This window comes from Copadichromis virginalis, linkage group LG4, assembly GCF_057382275.1.
Source record: "Copadichromis virginalis isolate Kocher_CV1m ecotype Utaka linkage group LG4, C_Virginalis_male_GT1.1, whole genome shotgun sequence".
Lineage (NCBI taxonomy): Eukaryota > Metazoa > Chordata > Actinopteri > Cichliformes > Cichlidae > Copadichromis > Copadichromis virginalis.
In genome coordinates, this window is record NC_140621.1 from 21,429,280 (window position 1) to 21,446,415 (window position 17,136).

Consider the following 17,136-nt stretch of genomic DNA (forward strand, 5'->3'; position numbering starts at 1 on the left):
ATTGTGGAACACAGTCCGTCATGGATTAGCCTCTCCAGAACAACTTTGTTGAAGCAGTGTGGGGTCATCTTCACATCTTCAATGTGTTGAAGAATAAAGGGGGTTTTATAAAACACTGACTTTCATGCTCACCCCTATCCTGCACAGATTTCAATAAAATCATATAATCTACTTCCCATTTTCCCAGCAAAATATAAAGAAATGAGGGATGGCTCAAGTCTTTTGCACAGTATTGCATTTTCATAAATGCCTACTTTGTCCTTTGATGATAAAGATGGAAATATGAGTCTGTAGTTTAACTTTGGGCTACATGTTCTGGGTATTTGTCTGTCTGACATAGGCTTCTTTAATACATTCAGTGCATTCATAAGATCTTTTTGTTTTTACATTTTAAATGTGTAAACAAAGTTTTAACTAACACATCAGCCTGGAATCACAACCCAGAACCAGTTGTTATTTGTCTATGCTCTGACAGCTTGATGCCGACACTACCTTCTGCTGCTGTGTGATCGGGTTTCAGTTGGGTACAGTTCTGCCAGACTTCATGGAGCTGGCTCCTCTATCAGATGTCCCCAGAATTAAATGGGCCGTTTTATCTCCTCACCCAGTGGCAGCTGTCTTCCAGGCATCCACATACCTGCAAAGGGAGATACATGACCCTCCCCATGACTCACTCTGAGGTGGTATGCTTCACTTGGTTAAGAAGCAGTTCATCATGAAACAGAAGATCAACCATCAGTACCCTCTCAGGTACGCTGGGTTTGTGGCGAGATGGAAAAATGCCAGGAGTGCACTTTATTCTTTCACTTTAATTGACACCCATAGTCAAGAGAAAACAGCTATAACCCGGACAGTCTTACAGGAAGAAGAACTGTAGAGTCACTTGAGCAGCAGTCTTTTAATTTTTGCAAATCAAATTTCATGATTTCTGAGGCTGATTCAAGATAAATATTTGAATGCCAACAGCTAGAAAAACAAACAGCTGAAGGTGGCAGACTCAATGGGGATGATGCAAAATGTGCGCCTATTCGACACATTAGGCAGAAGACCAAAACAGCAGTAGGAAAATACTCCTACTAAGTAAGAATAAACAAAAGTTAAATACACCTCATACATCTATTTTTATGGCGTTATTTCATGTTGTGCGTGTAATGAGTAGCCAAGCCATCCCATGTTTCTGTGGCAGAAATGTTAAGTGACTTACTGATTAACAGGGTTTTATTTTTTAATCTCCTCAGCTGTGTTATTATATAACTATACATATATATGCACATATTCTCATATGTATTGTTATACAGGGCAAATTTACTTTAACCCTTTAATGTAATAAAAATCTAAGCATAATATTAGAGATTATTGTTTTTTTGTCAGATAGTTGCCAAATACAAACCAGTGATCTAAGTGATGTTTTTCCAATTCTCTTTTATTCTCAGCTGTCTGACATGTCATTTCCTTTCCTGATAAACAGGATATAAAGCGGTGTGCCGTGTGCCGAGCCACCTTTGACTCTGGCCTCAATTTCTGGCTTGAATGGAAATGCTATGACCTCTTTTGTGGAGTGATGTCTATTGCTAAGGAAAGAGGAAAGGACAGATCAAGGAAATATGGTTATCTTCCACTGAGCTGTCATCCAGAGGTGCGGAGAGAGAAATTATGACGCCCGTTACAAGAGGTTTCACTCCTGACAGTATAATATGTGAACCGTGCTATATGGTGTTCATTGGCTGGGTGAGACTCGTGAAGGGAAGTGATCCATCAAAAAGGCAATGAAAGCAATAAACTAATTAGACACGGATCTCAGACCATAAATCCTGGCCTGGCCATATCAAATTGGTTACAGGCATCTTTTTTATTCTTTTCTTTTTTTTCCTTAAACAGGGCTTGTTTGACTGATCACTTTAGGTCAATTTGACATCAGCCTAACAGAGTTTAATAGTGTTTAAACAGCAGAAAAAAAGCTTTTACACAAGGCTAATGATTCCAGTTACCAAGTCCCACCAGGGTAGCTCAGGTTGTGAGTTCCTAGTAACGATGGAGACCCTGCGATTAGTTTGTTGGACACAGACAGGAAATTAGTCAGACATGTAGAGGCTACTTCTTCCTTGACGTGCAGGCTGGGTCTGAGCCACTCACCAGGCTGTGGGCTCATATGGGTGGTGGGTGTGTGGACCGCGGTGCTCTGGGGAGTGGGGGAAACCACCTGGATGGACACATTGTTTCCAGGCTGGGGGCTTTCTGGAAGATCTGTCATAGCCGAACCCACTGGAGACAAACAAGAGATGTTCGGATATGTTTTCCAGGCAAAAAAGATCCTTACAATCTTTTAGGAATTTGACAGATTAGCTCATTTAAATAACAGGTTAAAAAATCTTGAATGTGTTAGCCTTTAAAGAATTTAGCAGAATTATCTGTTCCTTGCATAAAGGTTTTAATGATATCAAGCGAGTTCTTTTCAAGTGCAGTTTTTTAAGCAGAATAACTTGAAAAATTATGAACAGAACACGACTGAGACAAGTGCTGACACTTTCTCACTTTCACAGCTACAACGCTACTCTGGTTGCCTCTGCTGCTGCTATTGTTGTTATCAGTCAGTAAAGAGTGACAGCTTTGACACTGTTAAAGTAAGCATATCTATGAAAAACAAAAGCCGGTATCACTTTATAACAAATAATGCTATGAAGCATTATTAACGTATTAGTAAGGTATGTGTAGTTGCTTAATTTATCATTTATATAGCATTACTACTCTTCAGTATGCCATTTATAAATATAGATATATCATTATGACTAAAATTAGGATAATTACTAGCAGTGATAGCTGTACACAGTGTAAGAGTAACAGATGGATAAACACATCTGTATTTATAAATGTCAAACTAAGGAGGACTAATGATATATAAATGATGAATTAAGCACTCGCTAATACCTTACTAATGCCTAATAGTATGACATTATTATCAAGTGCTACCCAAGAGGCTGTCATGGAGTGCAAATTACGGTATCGTTTGCCCCTCACTCCAACCGGTCATGGCAGATGGCCACCCCTCCCTGAGCCTGGTTCTTCCTGTTAAAAGGGAGTTTTTCCTTCCCACTGTCACCAAAGAGCCTGCACATAGAGGATCATATGATTGTTGGGGTTTTCTCTGTAGTATTATTGTAGGGTCTACCTTACAATATAAAGTGCTTTGAGGTGCTTTGAGGTGACACTGTGATTCGGTGCTGTATAAATAAAATGGAATTGAATTGAACTGTTTTATTTACAAGCTAATTATTGAAAAAGTGTGATGGAATTGCGGTTTTGGAAAAAAAATAACTTTTTTTTTTTTTTTAAGATTTCAAAATGCATCCGTACATATAGAGAATCCAAATATGCAGTGATGGAGCCCTTCAGTATTTTTTTTGTTTTATCATCTGAGAATCATTTCCCTGATTCAGATCCCATGACTTATCTTTTAAAAAGCTTTAGTTTGGCATGGCGGGTGAAGAAAACCAAACCAAACAAAACAAAACAAGGGAGAAGGCCAAAACAATTAACAGATTTCTGTTGCTACTTCATTTCATGTTGATCTATTCAAAACAATGTCACCAACCACGTGATGTCACAAGCTGTTTTAACAGGGCTTAAACTGACGGTAAACAAGCACCAGTCAAGGACAGTCGAGGTGATTCATGAACTGCTGAGAGCTGCACCTGTCTAGTGCGATGTGACCTTTTGACATATCACTGTGTGCATGTTCTTTGCTCTTTGCCTCATTGTTTTTCTCTCCATCTCTGACTAATTCTGATTTCAGACTATGAAGCGGCAGAGGAGGTATTGTACGCCGGCTTTCTCGGGTCAAATGAGATGAGCACAGCTGTTGTGGGACTTAAAGAATGAGCGTACAGTTGGAAGGGGAGCTTCCCTAAATTATTTCTCGCTCTCTTTTTAACTCTGCAAGTGCACCAAACATGGGTCATTTATGTGTCACAGTGCAGGAAGGCGACTTCTATAACATCCAAAAAACAAAAACAGAAGAAGCCGGCAAACAAACTGCAACTTCTGTCACTTTCTGTCTTTTTTGTTCTCTCCTATTTTCATCCATTGTAGACTCAGTTGAAAAGGTTGGAAAATGGTTTCCATGCAGGCCGACAGTCTGGACAGACGCTCATGCACTCTCTTACGCATGCACACCCATCCCCAGGCCCCCAGCTAGAATGTCAGGTCAGCAGTAGCAGCAGCGGCGGCGGTTAGCAGTGGCAGTGTGGCATGGCTGTCACACGCCCGTGGAAGAATGTTCGTCGGCCGCAGAGAGCGCCTTTGTTGTGTGGAATGCGTCTGTGGAAACAACCTGTGCTCATGATGCCACTGTTCTTTGTTTCTGAGCGACAAAAACTGAAACACTACCATGACTAGCGTTATTAGAGGGTGTGTGTGTTTATCATGACACACCGCCACACCCCCGTCAGATGGGCTGAAGCACGCCTCAGTGTATGAATGCTCCTGTATCTGGGTTAAATGCGAAGAGCAGAATAGATTAAATATAGATGTAATTGCTTCTTGAGGGTTTCTTTTTTAAAAACTATTTTCATATATTATTATCATATATTATTATTTTACAAAGCTTACATCTGGCGGTTATTTTTATCCTCCCATCTATAAAATGTTCACCACAAAGTGCAGTAAATTATCAGGCAATTACACAGATTAGAGCACCAAACAGAGTAAAATGTAGAGATTGTAATTATTTATGGATTCATTCAAGAAGACAATTCCCAGTATTGCTCCAAACAGTGTGATGTTGACACACATCCATCCCTATTTATTTGTGGGTAGAAGATGAGTGTTGCCTCGTTGAATATATCAGTTCCCTAAGGGGGAGACAATACGACAACATTACTGTTGAGCTGTCTGCTGTAAGCACGGTGTAATCGGATTTCTTTCCTTCTGTGTCATTAGTCCTATTGTGCATGTAGGAGTTGCACCTTCTGTATCCTTATTATCGAAATGTTTGAAATCATTTACGTGGACCCGCTGGAAAAGTAGACAGCTGCAACAATGCAAAGTAGAGAGAAGCTTCTTTTAGTCATCTTTTGTTCTTTGCCATGTGTTTTGATTTTTCTGTCCACTTGCTAACTTGTTGTGATGCACCATGATGGTACAGCGTTCCAGTAGGCGCGTGGAAAAATAAATACAATGTCCCTAAAAAAAGACCAAGAATCTACCCCCGCTAGCTGCACAAAGACAGACAACTATTCACACACATTCAATCTGGAAGTGCCAATTAACCTAACTGCACTAAGTGTGTATGTCTTTGAGTGTGGGAATAAGCTAGAGTACCCAGAGATAACCCACAAAGACACAGGCAGAACATGCAACTCTGCATGCAACACCCCAACCAGATTGCAGATTCAAACCAAGAACCTTTTTGCTGTGAGGCTAGAATTCTGATCATTGTGCCACCATTGCTGCTCTGCTGTTTGATGCATATTCAAAAAAATGTGACTTGATTTGCATTTTTAGTAACTTCTGGAATCAGCAGGGGCAGGATGCACCTAAAGGTGTTTTTAGCTATGCTCACATTCTGAAGAAGATGAAGCGAGGACAGCAAAAGCTACACATGGATGATGGTGCATTTAGTGGTCTGCCCCCAGTTGTTTGTAAGAAAGGTCTGGGTCTGCACTGCAGGCAGGCCGTGTTTCTTCTACTACAGTGCTGGCACAGTGCTGTTATAGAGGCAGTATGTGGTTTGGCATTGTTTTGCTGAAATATGCAATGGGAGAATGTGTTGCTCTAAAACCTGTATATACCGTTTAGTATTGATGGTGCCTTTCCAAATGTGCCAGCTGTCAATTCCATACACACTGATGGGACCCCCATGCCATCAGAGATGCAGGTTTTTGAACTTAGCACTGGTCTTAAGCCGGGTGGTCCCTCTCATCTTTAGTTCACGGGATGCGCCATGTTCCAAAATAAATGTCCAATTTCAGTTTGTCTGACCACAGAGCAGTTTTCCATTTTTTCTCAGTCCATTTTAAATGAGCTTTGGTCCAAAGATGACAGCAGCATTGTTGGGTCATGTTCATATGTGGCTTCCTTTTTTTGATGATGGAGCTTTAATGTTTCTTTCATGTCCATCAAAGAATCATGCCTGTTTTTAATGCCTGGGTGACCTGAAGATCACAGGCATCCAATGCTGGTTTTCAGCCTTGTCCCTTGTACACGGAGATTTCTCTTGATTGAAGTCTTTACAATTTTACATTTAGGAACATTATTCTAAAATTGGTCCACAATTTGTAGAAACAGTTTTTGGTAAACCTCTGCCCAACTTTACTTCTGAGAACCTCTGCCTCTCTAATATGTTCTTTTTAGACCCACTCCTGTTACTGACCTGCTGCCAATTAACCTATTTAGTTGCAAAATGTTCCTCCAGCTGTTTTTGTTTAGCACAGCTTCCTTTTCCAGTCTTTTTTCCCCAACATCGCCAATTTTTTAAGATGTGTTGCTGTCATGAAATTCAAAATGAGCTAAGATTTACTTAAAATGGTACATGTTATACCTCATAGGAATGTTAGTAGGTTACTCTGCAACCATCCTGACATTTCAGTCTATGTCCTGTCAAAAAAAATACAGCATTAAAATTTGAAATAAACACTCGACCATATCATCTATTTAAAATGACTTTTTGATAAAGGAGTTGTTGTTTGAGTCCACTGTATACTCAGTTTGTTTTGGTATCAAATTGGGTATCTGTATTGGTATTGTGGCATCCTCATTGGTGACTATATCAGTGAATTTAGCTCAGTATGCTAATTTGTACAAAGCACAAAGATGATAAGAATTTCATTATACTAGCCAAAGGTATCAAGGGTATGGTGATGTTAGAAGAAAAAAGTTGGAGGTTCTCCAAAGTTCTTTGGCTTCTTATGAAGCCCCCACAGAAAATCCTGTTTGTGTGCTTGTTTTTTTTTCTCTATTCTTTATTAGTACAAATAAATTTCTTTTGCTGAACTTTGCAACAGTCGTGTTTTTTTCCCTGCAAGCCTACTTGGATTTAAGAAAGTGCATGTACAGTGTACCACTCTGTTCTTATGCAAGCTTCCAAAGACAACGTGTAGTCATCATCCTTTAACTCTAATGCTTGTCAGTCACAGTGGACATGGGTCTGCATTCTCAGCTGCTCTTCCCTGTCCTTCATATGTGCACAGTGCACACATAGACACACACACTCGCCACAGGCAAAGACGTACACATCAATTTACCCTCGTCTCAGACTTCATCCCCTTCCCCTCTACACTCTGTTACTCCGCTCTTTCCACACATGAATCCCCCCCCCATCATCTGCCGTCGCTGTCACACAAGCGTAGCCTGAGCCCTCAAGACATTTTCTTTCTCTTTTTCATTTGCAATCTTCTCTCTCAATTACTTACTTTCTCCCCATGTCTGCTTCTCTTTCTCCGTCACTGCCCTCATTCTCTCTGTGTGTCACCGCTCCCAGAATCCTCGTCTTTCAGCTTTAAAAATCAAAGCCCTGTTGGCGTGAATATCTCTGCAGCCGTTTATATGTGTGAAACTCTATTTGTGCACAGGCTGACACACCGCACTGTATGCGTATTTATTTTTGTAAATCTGAATATTGTATGGACTGATTTCTATGCAGTCTAGTACCTTTGTATGAATATCAGCAGCTTTTGTCAGGCACTGAAGAGAATTTGATAGTAGTAGATATAATGCTACTAGCAAGCCTGAGGGCTGGCATTCAGTGATATCATGTGAGTGTGTGTGTAAGCGTATGTGGGCTTACCTCGTCTCTCTTGTTTCGCCCAGAACTGCTTGACAGTTTTGCCAATGTCACGGGTCTCTCTCAGTTTTTTCTGCCACTGGCGCATCTCCTGAACATCTGGCTGTGCCCTGATCTATAACAATCACAGGACACGTGCAAAGGGCGCACATGCATAAATTCACATGAGCAAACATCATCAATAACTTAATTGAGCCACAAGCTAATCAGTGTTAGTAAGCGGTTAGGACTGTTTAAAGAAGGTTATTTAGAAAGTCTGTTACAGTATATGCTTTAGTTACTAACATTAAGAACATTTCCAGGGAGGGTTAAGTAAATAAATGTTCTTTTTAAATGATTATTTCATTTATTATTGGAAAAAAATATCCAAACCTACCTGAATTTTTGTGAAAAAGTCACTCCTTAAACTAGTTGTGCCACACTTGGCAGCAAGAACTACAGTCACACTTTTGCGATAACTGGCAAAGAGTCTTTTTCACTGTGGAGGAATTTTGGCCCACTTTTCTTTACGGAATTGTTTTAATTCAGCCAAATTGGAGGGTTTTTATGAACGGCCTGTTTAAAGTCATGCCAAAGCATCTCAATCAGATTCAACTCTGGACGTTGACTAGGCCACTCCGGACATTCTACTTCAGGATTTTCTGGTACAGAGCAGAATTCATGGCTCCATCAATTGTGCCAAAACCTGCTTATGTAAGCCATTTGGTCAGATCTCCATGCAAATATGTGGTCCAGTAATACTGATTGCACTGTGGTTGAAACACATACTGCAACTTACACATCTTGCCTACACCATGCTGCAAAAATAAATGAAAACAATAAGCCAAGCAAGTGATAAAATCCTATTTCCTATTTTAAATTTAATTAATTAATTAATTTTAATGCATTTTAAAATGTTAGGCCTTACTATGAGATTAATGAAGAGCTTCTAAGGATTCACAGGAACCCTGATTCAGCCTAATCCAGGCTGTATGAATTATGCTTCTGTTCTTGGATGAAACTACTGCAGCTGTTGTGTTTGGTTTTGTGTGTGTGTGTGTGTGTGTGTGTGTGTGTGTGTGTGTGTGTGTGTGTGTGTGTGTGTGTGTGGGCTGCAGGACTTCCTGAAAGATTACCGAGCAAGTTTGATGTTGCAAATGTGAATAAAATATCTGTAAAGGGCTTCACCTCCTGTTCATATTTATCCCTCCTCCTTCTATTCTTCTCCCACTAACTAGTCCTCCTACTCCTCCTTTTTCTTTCCTCTATGCTCTTTGTACTCAACTATCTCTGACAGGCTTCTTTCTTCCCTGGGTGGTAGATCTCTCCTCAGATACTGTCTTTCATACTAACACATTACTCTCCCTTGATTCCCCAACACATCAGTATTTCTTCCCTCTCCATCCACCTCTCTTCACTCTGAATTCTCTCCCACCTCTCTTCTCACCAGTCTCCTTTCACTCTGCTCCATTCAACCCCAACTTTCTCCTAAGTGCCTGGTTATGTGGCAACAAAAGTGTTGCTATTGTACAAAAGTGGGTCTGTTATATAAGCCTGGTGATAGGTTTAGGAATGGGTAAAACTAGAGCGCTCCAATAGTTAATTCACGGGGTGTCACAGTGCTGCAGCAGCCTCTCTGCTGATGGGAGCAAACCATAGAAATGGAAATGAGGGGTGAGGGTCAGAGGGAGGAGGGGTGGTTAAGTCTGTTGTGTTTGCTCACCATCGCTTGTGTGCTTTATTTGTGTCTGTGTGCCATTTCTTCTCTGTCACTCTTCACTGATGTCCTCCATAAATCTTGTATTCTCCCTTTCTGCTTCTGATGCTGTCAGCTTCTCCGAAATGATGGAAATGGAGCAAAAATCAAAGTCAGTTCTTGGAAAGCTGACTTTATGAATACACTAGCTTTCTGCAGGATGCTGACAGCTTGTGTATGACAGCAGGAGACAAAGGGCTGAGTTGTATGTGTGTGTGTGTGTGTGTGCGCCTGAGTTTTCTGAAGCCTGTCTGTGTGCATCAGCACAGCTGATTTGCAGGGCTAAGTTATTTTGACCCTGGGCACGAAGCCTGGTTAAGAATGTTGACGTTTTACTTGTACTGCGTGTTAGAATATATGCATCTCAACTTCATCGTTTTTCACAGTTATTTATACTCATTTGAATTCTTAGTGAAACTTTGCTAACGCATTATCTTCTTGATATAATCATACGTGCTGATGCACTGCTCACGTGGCAGAGCCTGGTTTTGTGTGCATGTGACTCAGGCCTCTCATGCTGTATGTTTGCATGAAGGCTGGGATTAGAGTGATTAGAAAAATTACCGAGACACTGCAAGGGCCACTGTTATCACACACCACATTATCCACAATTGCATACAACATTATGGTGTGCACGCACACGTTGCAGTCTCGTAACTCAGCCTTTCAAGCTGCATTCCTTTCCAGTGTAAAGCTGACTGTGAGACTGAGCTCCTCACCCGGGGAAGTGGCTGCACGACCAAGTGCATAAAGACACAGCCACAGTCTGCTTTATTTTCCCTTCACACTCCACCCATCCATCATCTTTGTGTTCACCACAGCTTCCTTCAAGGCTTAACCAGCCCAGTGACCTGTGGCCTGTATTCATGCCCCTGTAGACTGAGTCACAATAAGCAGTTGCACTGCCACCCTACTGTCCTAAAGGTAAAAAATACTTACATTTAAATAAGAACTAAGACAAATGTAGGCACAGATAAATGCACAAGTGAAAATATGAGACATCAGCCCATTTACAGGAGGGTAAGCAAGGACCAAGCCTGAGACATATCTTCTGCATGAGTGTCACTGCACGTGGTACATCAAATTGACTTAACAGCGAACCACATTTAAAACCATTCATCTATTGCTGCCCTTGGACCATTGAACTGGAATCATAGACCTACTTCTACTGTTGACTATGCAGTACTCTGGGGAGGGGCAAGTGTGTGTGTGTGTGTGTGTGTGTGTGTGTGTGTGTGTGTGTGTGTGTGTGTGTGTGCGCACATATATGTGTGTGTTTCTTTCAACCAGCTCTATTCGTTTATGTCAGGAGGAATACAACTCAGCAAGTGCCCCATTTCTTAATATCTGAAGCTGCAGTACAAGAAGGAAGGAAAGGTCTATTAAAAGGCCTATGAGAAAGAAAGCCGATGAAACCCAAGATTTTTGCTATTCTGTTGAATTAATTCTACTTATGTGGTGCCAATTTACAACAACAGTCACCTCAAAGCACTTTGTATAAAAATGTCAAGACCCAAGAGAGAAATAGAGAGAAAACACTTTTGAAAAGTAGCACTCCATTTTCACAAGCAGAGACCTCAGGCAGAACCAGGCTCAGGAAGTGGCAGCCATCGACCACGACCAGCTGCCGGCTGGGGATAGAGGTGACAGATAGGAGAGGAAAAGTAGAGTAGGAAAAACGACACATTCTGGAAGCAGACAAAAATTAATGCATGAGGAATGTAAAAAAAGGGAGTATCAGTGAGAAAAAAGATGTATGAGCCTTTTAAAAAAGTTTTTAAGATGACATCATCAAACATTGTTGAAACATGCACAAGAAAGAACGTTTTTCACTGTTTGGTTGCAAAGTTGTATAAAGCCTACTATATGTCATATACGTGGTACAGTGTATACACTGCATAATGACACCAACGCTGTCTTGGACTGGACAAAGCTAGAAGTATTCTGGCTGGTTGCAGCTAGCTAACTAACTGCCTTACATCACCCTTCACTAGAAAACATCAAGTTTACTTTTTACATTTTAGCCATTCTAAGTGTCACAAAACCAGATTTATCCAGGAGGTGCACATTGGGTAACAGGATAGGGCTGGCAATTAGTTAGCCAATGAATGCCGAATTTCACGGTCAGCTCTGGCCAATGCTTATCACATCTGGTTTCAAAACAACAAAATCATGACAATGAAAACACTTCGAAGTTTCAAAATAGGACAGGTGATGTCACGGTGGCTACATCCTTGTTTTATACTGTGTGTGGTTGTATCAGACTTTTCATCTACCAAACTCTCCAGTGGAAATCAACTGATGGTATTTGTTTCAAGTTTTCACTACAGAAAAAGGACCCTCCCCCCAAAAAACTGACTTAGGTTTGATTTTTTTTTTTTCCAGTCAGATAAAAGGTGCGCTGCAGCTGAGATAAGGCCAGCCACATAAATAAATCTGCAACTGGAGCCAGTGGAAATGGCAGTGATGATGATAAAGGGCAAAGCTACCAGACCACAACCCACTAATATTGACAGTCTAATTGCAATGGGAATTTATTACACTACAGCCACACTACTCTAGCTCAGCTGAATAATCCTGAGAAGTCTTAGTGATCAGAGGAGACTGTGTATGTGTCCATGCTTGCACATCAGTGTGCATTAGAGTAGCAGGCATGGATGAATGGATTATAGTTAGGTTAAGGTACACGGTGTAAAGAAGATTATATAATATGTTTAGACCTAGGAGCTCTTAACAGTTATACGTGAGTGAAACAAAAGACAAACGCACTGTCTGGGTCATGAGTTTGCATCTGTGTCTATGTGTGTTTGTGTGTGCGTCTGTGTGCGCTCCAGCACTGCTCTGCTTCAGCCCTCAGCGTTTTGATGAAAGAGATTAATAATAGAGGGATAAAATTCCACTCTACAAAAATACTCTCATGCCCCTTCCTAGTCTTCAGTCTGTCTGTCTTTCTTACCAGAACACTCACGCACACACGCACACCCTCTGCAGTCAGCGCTGCGTCAAGCTGGTTATATAACGGCCGAGGGTGTAAGTGTGAGGGGGGGAATGGGGTGCGTGTGGAGGCAGATGGGGGTGAAGTGAACAGAGTGCACTGATCTTATACTGACTATATATTACAGGAAAATCCCACAATCCTATTATGCTCTAATAAACTATCCTCAAGCACATAAAATCAGACAGAGAGGCAGATTTGAGTGAAACATTCCTTGGAATTCTTTACTTAGAAATTAGATTTGTGAGCTACGACATCTTGATTGCACGCTGGTGTAAGAATAATTCTGTAATAGTTATGTTTAATGATCCCAGTAGAAGTTTAACAAGGCACTGGTGCTTTACAGTTCACTCGGTTTGTGCTGACGTGCTCGTCCCTCCTCTGCTGCCCACTCCGCTGTTAACTGCCGTTTTTCTCAAGTCAAGGTGAGAGCAGTCGAAACACACTACAGTGCCTGTCAGGACCAAACAAAAATTCTGCTCCGCTCCATGTAGCCTAAATAAGTCATGATCCTAGAGGCGTCTTCCAAGAGGCCAACGCTCAGCTGCAGACCCTGATTGTGCTGCATCTCTCTCCCTTTTCCCACCCCCTAGAAGAACTGCATCTTCCTACTCTGACACCACTTTGCAACATCAGCTCGCCTCTTTCCTCCCGTTTGCCATCCATGCGAAAGTGTTCCAAACATAGACCAACCATCATCCTTCCTCATAATCCTCCCATTCCCTCACTCTGTCTCTACCCACTCTCTCTCTCTCTTTCCCTGAATCCCTTGGGGTGTTCAGCTGCAGTCCTATCAGTGGCCCTGCTGAACCTCTTATTTCAGGGTAAACATACAGCAAGGAGTGACAGACAGCTGGCTCACTGCTGCCACCACATGTGGGCAGAGATCAATTATATTTTGTTGTTCATGGAGAAAATAAAAAAAGGCAAATAAGAGGGAGTGCTGCCCTCTGCTGGTGCCCCAGCAGTTCACGACACACATTCGATCCATCTTTTTTTATGCCCGCATCCACACTTTTATCTTCAGGCCCACATGTGCAAGAACATTTTCAAATCATTCAAATGTAATGCAATTGTCCACGTCGGTGCAGCTGGCATCTTTTCCTCTCAGTGGTTTGTGCAGCCACACTAAGGCTGAATCCTCCCACAAGCACTTCGGATAAGAAACGCACAAAAGAAGAGGTTCTGTCAAGACAAACAAAACATGACCCTTGCTTATCCTTACACCACAGGAGCTGGCGTTTATCTGTGTGTGTGTGCGTGCGTGCGTGTGTGTGAGGGAGAAAGAGTGACAGAGAGAGATGCTGCTGTTTGCCTCTGGAAGTGTCTGTGCATATCTATTTATATCACAGCACAGAGTGCTTCAGACCACAACACCCACACAGGAGGGATTTAAAGCCTGGCATCACTGATGACATAATCAAGCTGCTGAATGAAACTGCAGCCCCTGTGGAAGAGGGGGCTCTTTAAGGGGATGGGATTATACAACAAGACTGACAACAACAAGACTGTTGGCCGATGCACGCTTAGCGGGAGCCTATTGTAGCCTAACAGACACGCACACACACAGGGTCGCTGTGCTCTTGTGGGATGATTGCCGGACTCCTACACACTTTCTTCTTCAAAATGTTATCTTATGTCCACACTGTGAATTCTTTGATGAGTTTGTGAAGTTGGTCAAGGAGGCAAAGCTAAAGTTGTGTGTCAGTGAAATGTAAAATGCAACCAAGACTATGCAATGCAACCTCTTCATTCCATAAAACGTCCCTCAGTTCTTAAAGTTTAGGTTTCCTGTTTATTTTTTCACACTTTTTGGTGCTTTTCAGACCTGTCATTCTGCAAACCCCAGCCCTTTTTATAAATGTTGGGACAGAAAGCCTGTAAAAAGCACTCAGCTTCCAGTCATGTCCAACATACCTTGTATCCTCTCCAGAAAGCCTGGATGAGCAGAGCAGCCTCGCACTCAGTGAGCCGCAGAAACAGAGGAGTGGGCGGCCTGGGACTGGAGGATGGAAGGAAATGGAAAAGAAAGAGTGATGAGACAAGAAAGGAGAGCGTACATGGAGTTTGTGTGTGTGTGTGCCATAGCTTATAGTTGCTTTGTGCTATAAACCATAGATGTCAAACATATTTTACATCGTGGGCCCATTACATCCCACTTTGATTTTAAAGTGGGCCAAACCAGTGAAACGTGGTGTTGTAAGATTGGCCATGGGGGAGCTCTTTATCATGCTGCAAAACGTTGGAAGATAGAATTAAAAGTCCTAAATTTATGCTCACCTTCACATTTTCTAGAATTGCCCATTGGGCCAGATTGAAGTCTTTGGAGGGCTGATTCTGGCCCTCGGGCCTTATGTTGGACACCTCTGCTACAGACACTGGATTAAAAACTGTACACTGTATGTTTTTGTACAATAACTTCAGTACATGTTATGAAAATTTCACGTTATTTTACAAATACTAAAGCTAAGAATATTCCCTTGAAATGTTTATTCTATTTTAGTCAGTTTTGCAACTCCTAGCATTTTTATTTTATTCTCGTTTACTAAAATGTTTTTTCACACCCAGTTTTAGTTTCGTCTTTGTTAGCTATAATAACCATGGTGTGGAAACTGAAGAGATACTCACTGCATCCCAAGCCAGTCCTTGACAAAGGGGATGTCATGAAAGCTCACTGGTTCCTGTCCACTCCTGCGAGGGTTATGGCTGAGGAAGGATGAAAAACGTGAAACGTGCAGTGTTTCACATACACAGCACTTTCAATGTGACATCAGAGAGAATCTATGTGGTGAGGTGAGGGTAGTACTACAGAGTGCAGAGTGAGGTGTGTGTAGGAGGACTCTTACTTGTAGAGCCACTCAGTCAGAAAGTCACATGGGTTAAACGCTGTTATTTTCCTCTGAAATAAAAAAGAGACTGCCCTACATTCAGCATCTCCCTTGACTATAAAGCAGCAAAATGTACAAGCGTTAAAACAACAAAGCTCCCATTTTGGTGTCTGTAAGCACTGAATTGTTTTTTAGATCCCTCTACTGGCTAATTATTCCTGTACAGCATTTAAATTGATCAGACTACCGCCCAATGTCAGGTTCATGGCACAGATGCACTAAACTAATTACTCTTAAATATTAAAATATTATTGTTGTTATCCGTGAACTTTCAAATTTACCATTTTCCTAAAGAAAAGCAGAAAAAAAACCAATAAAATTAATTATTAGCTTTTGATTAAGATGTCAAATTATGGTTATTTACTTCCTGAACAGAAAAAAAAATATTTTAGTGGTTGATTTTTATCCTTGATTAATTTCTGATTTCTCAGAGGTCCAATTGTAGGATTACAATTGATTTTTATTAAAGACACTTAGACCTTAAAGCAGCCATTTTTCTGGGCTTCTCTTAGCAAAGCCTCCAGTCCAGGTACCAACACTGGAAACACTTTCTTCTCCAAGAAACGCGTGACAGGATCTGACACAAGCACAACATTTTAAAGACAGAATTATAATGATGGCAAATATGTATTAATACTTACAGTTTCACATTACAGGGAGAGCAGCTATGTATCTTACTTTCAGGGACTTGGGGAAAAGGTGTAGTTTCAGCAGTTGGGGGGCGATTCTGCCGTGAAGGATGAGGTCCTTCTAATGCAGAGTATCCAGGGAGAGCACAGCAAACATCGGGCTCATCCATAAGTACCTAACCAAAGCAATCATTCAACTTTCATGAACAATTTAGACTTCAAAAATAGTTTAAAAAATAATTTATTTTATAGTTTTCTGTTATAAACCATATAAAAATGGAGGAGCTATTTTGCACTTCAAGCAATATTTATAAATCCCCATCAGTTAGGTTCACATTTTCACATGTATGTGTTAGGGTTTTGCGCATGACGGAGAATGCATTTGAATACCCAGCTGGCCCAGTTATCTCAAACGAGGCTGACACAGGATCCAGATTAAATCCCACAGATTTGTATTTGCACACATCACGTCGTCTGTGTGTACTTACGCTGTGCCGGGAGAGCTGGGTGCTCACAGAGCTGGCCTCTGTCCACGCAGGGCTGGGACCGCTGTGCTGTTCGGCCTCAAACTCTACAAAGACACAGTGAACACGTGAACCTTTGTTTTTCTGTTTCACCACAGGGACAAACAGATCAGGCCGTACCTTCACACATTTTCTGCAAAAATTATTTCTTAGTACAGACGATCTCTTCCATTATCTATGTTAACTCAAGCGGTTGCCATGGAGTCACCGGTAGGTGTGCTCACGTGACTTCCGGTGTAAACAAGTCCGACACAGCGAAAATATACTGAAACGATGCAATGCATAGAAAATAAACCGAGTCGGGGAGGGGGGTTGGCCCTAAAATGCTACTGCTGCTTTTGTGGTTCTCATATCTTTGTTTTAAACTTTCAGCTGTTGCAAAATTAGGAAAATGACTTCTAGTTTCCATGTAACCACTGGAGGGCAGCAGATAACTACATACATGTATCGATCATATAACTCTTAGATTAATGATAGGAGTTAAGGAGAAATAATCCTATAAAGGCGTATTTACCTAACAATACTGCGAGACTCAGAAAGAAATAGTTCAGCAAAGACACACTGAATAATGGCAGTCACTAAAGAGTA

The 17,136-nt window shown here is 41.4% G+C and overlaps 1 protein-coding gene across 1 annotated transcript; it reads right to left on the reverse strand.

Annotated features, from left to right (window-relative positions):
- Window positions 1-1,797: 1,797 nt before the first annotated feature.
- On the reverse strand, window positions 1,798-16,772 carry iqck (IQ motif containing K). The gene is made up of 9 exons (XM_085454188.1): window positions 16,669-16,772; window positions 16,513-16,595; window positions 16,074-16,200; window positions 15,875-15,972; window positions 15,354-15,406; window positions 15,136-15,213; window positions 14,425-14,509; window positions 7,781-7,892; window positions 1,798-2,262 (listed from the first exon to the last, which is right to left on the reverse strand). Exons 1-9 carry the CDS (start codon window positions 16,676-16,678, stop codon window positions 1,985-1,987), a joined length of 924 nt encoding a protein of 307 aa, XP_085310314.1. The 5' UTR covers window positions 16,679-16,772; the 3' UTR covers window positions 1,798-1,984.
- Between the last annotated feature and the right edge of the window lie 364 nt (window positions 16,773-17,136).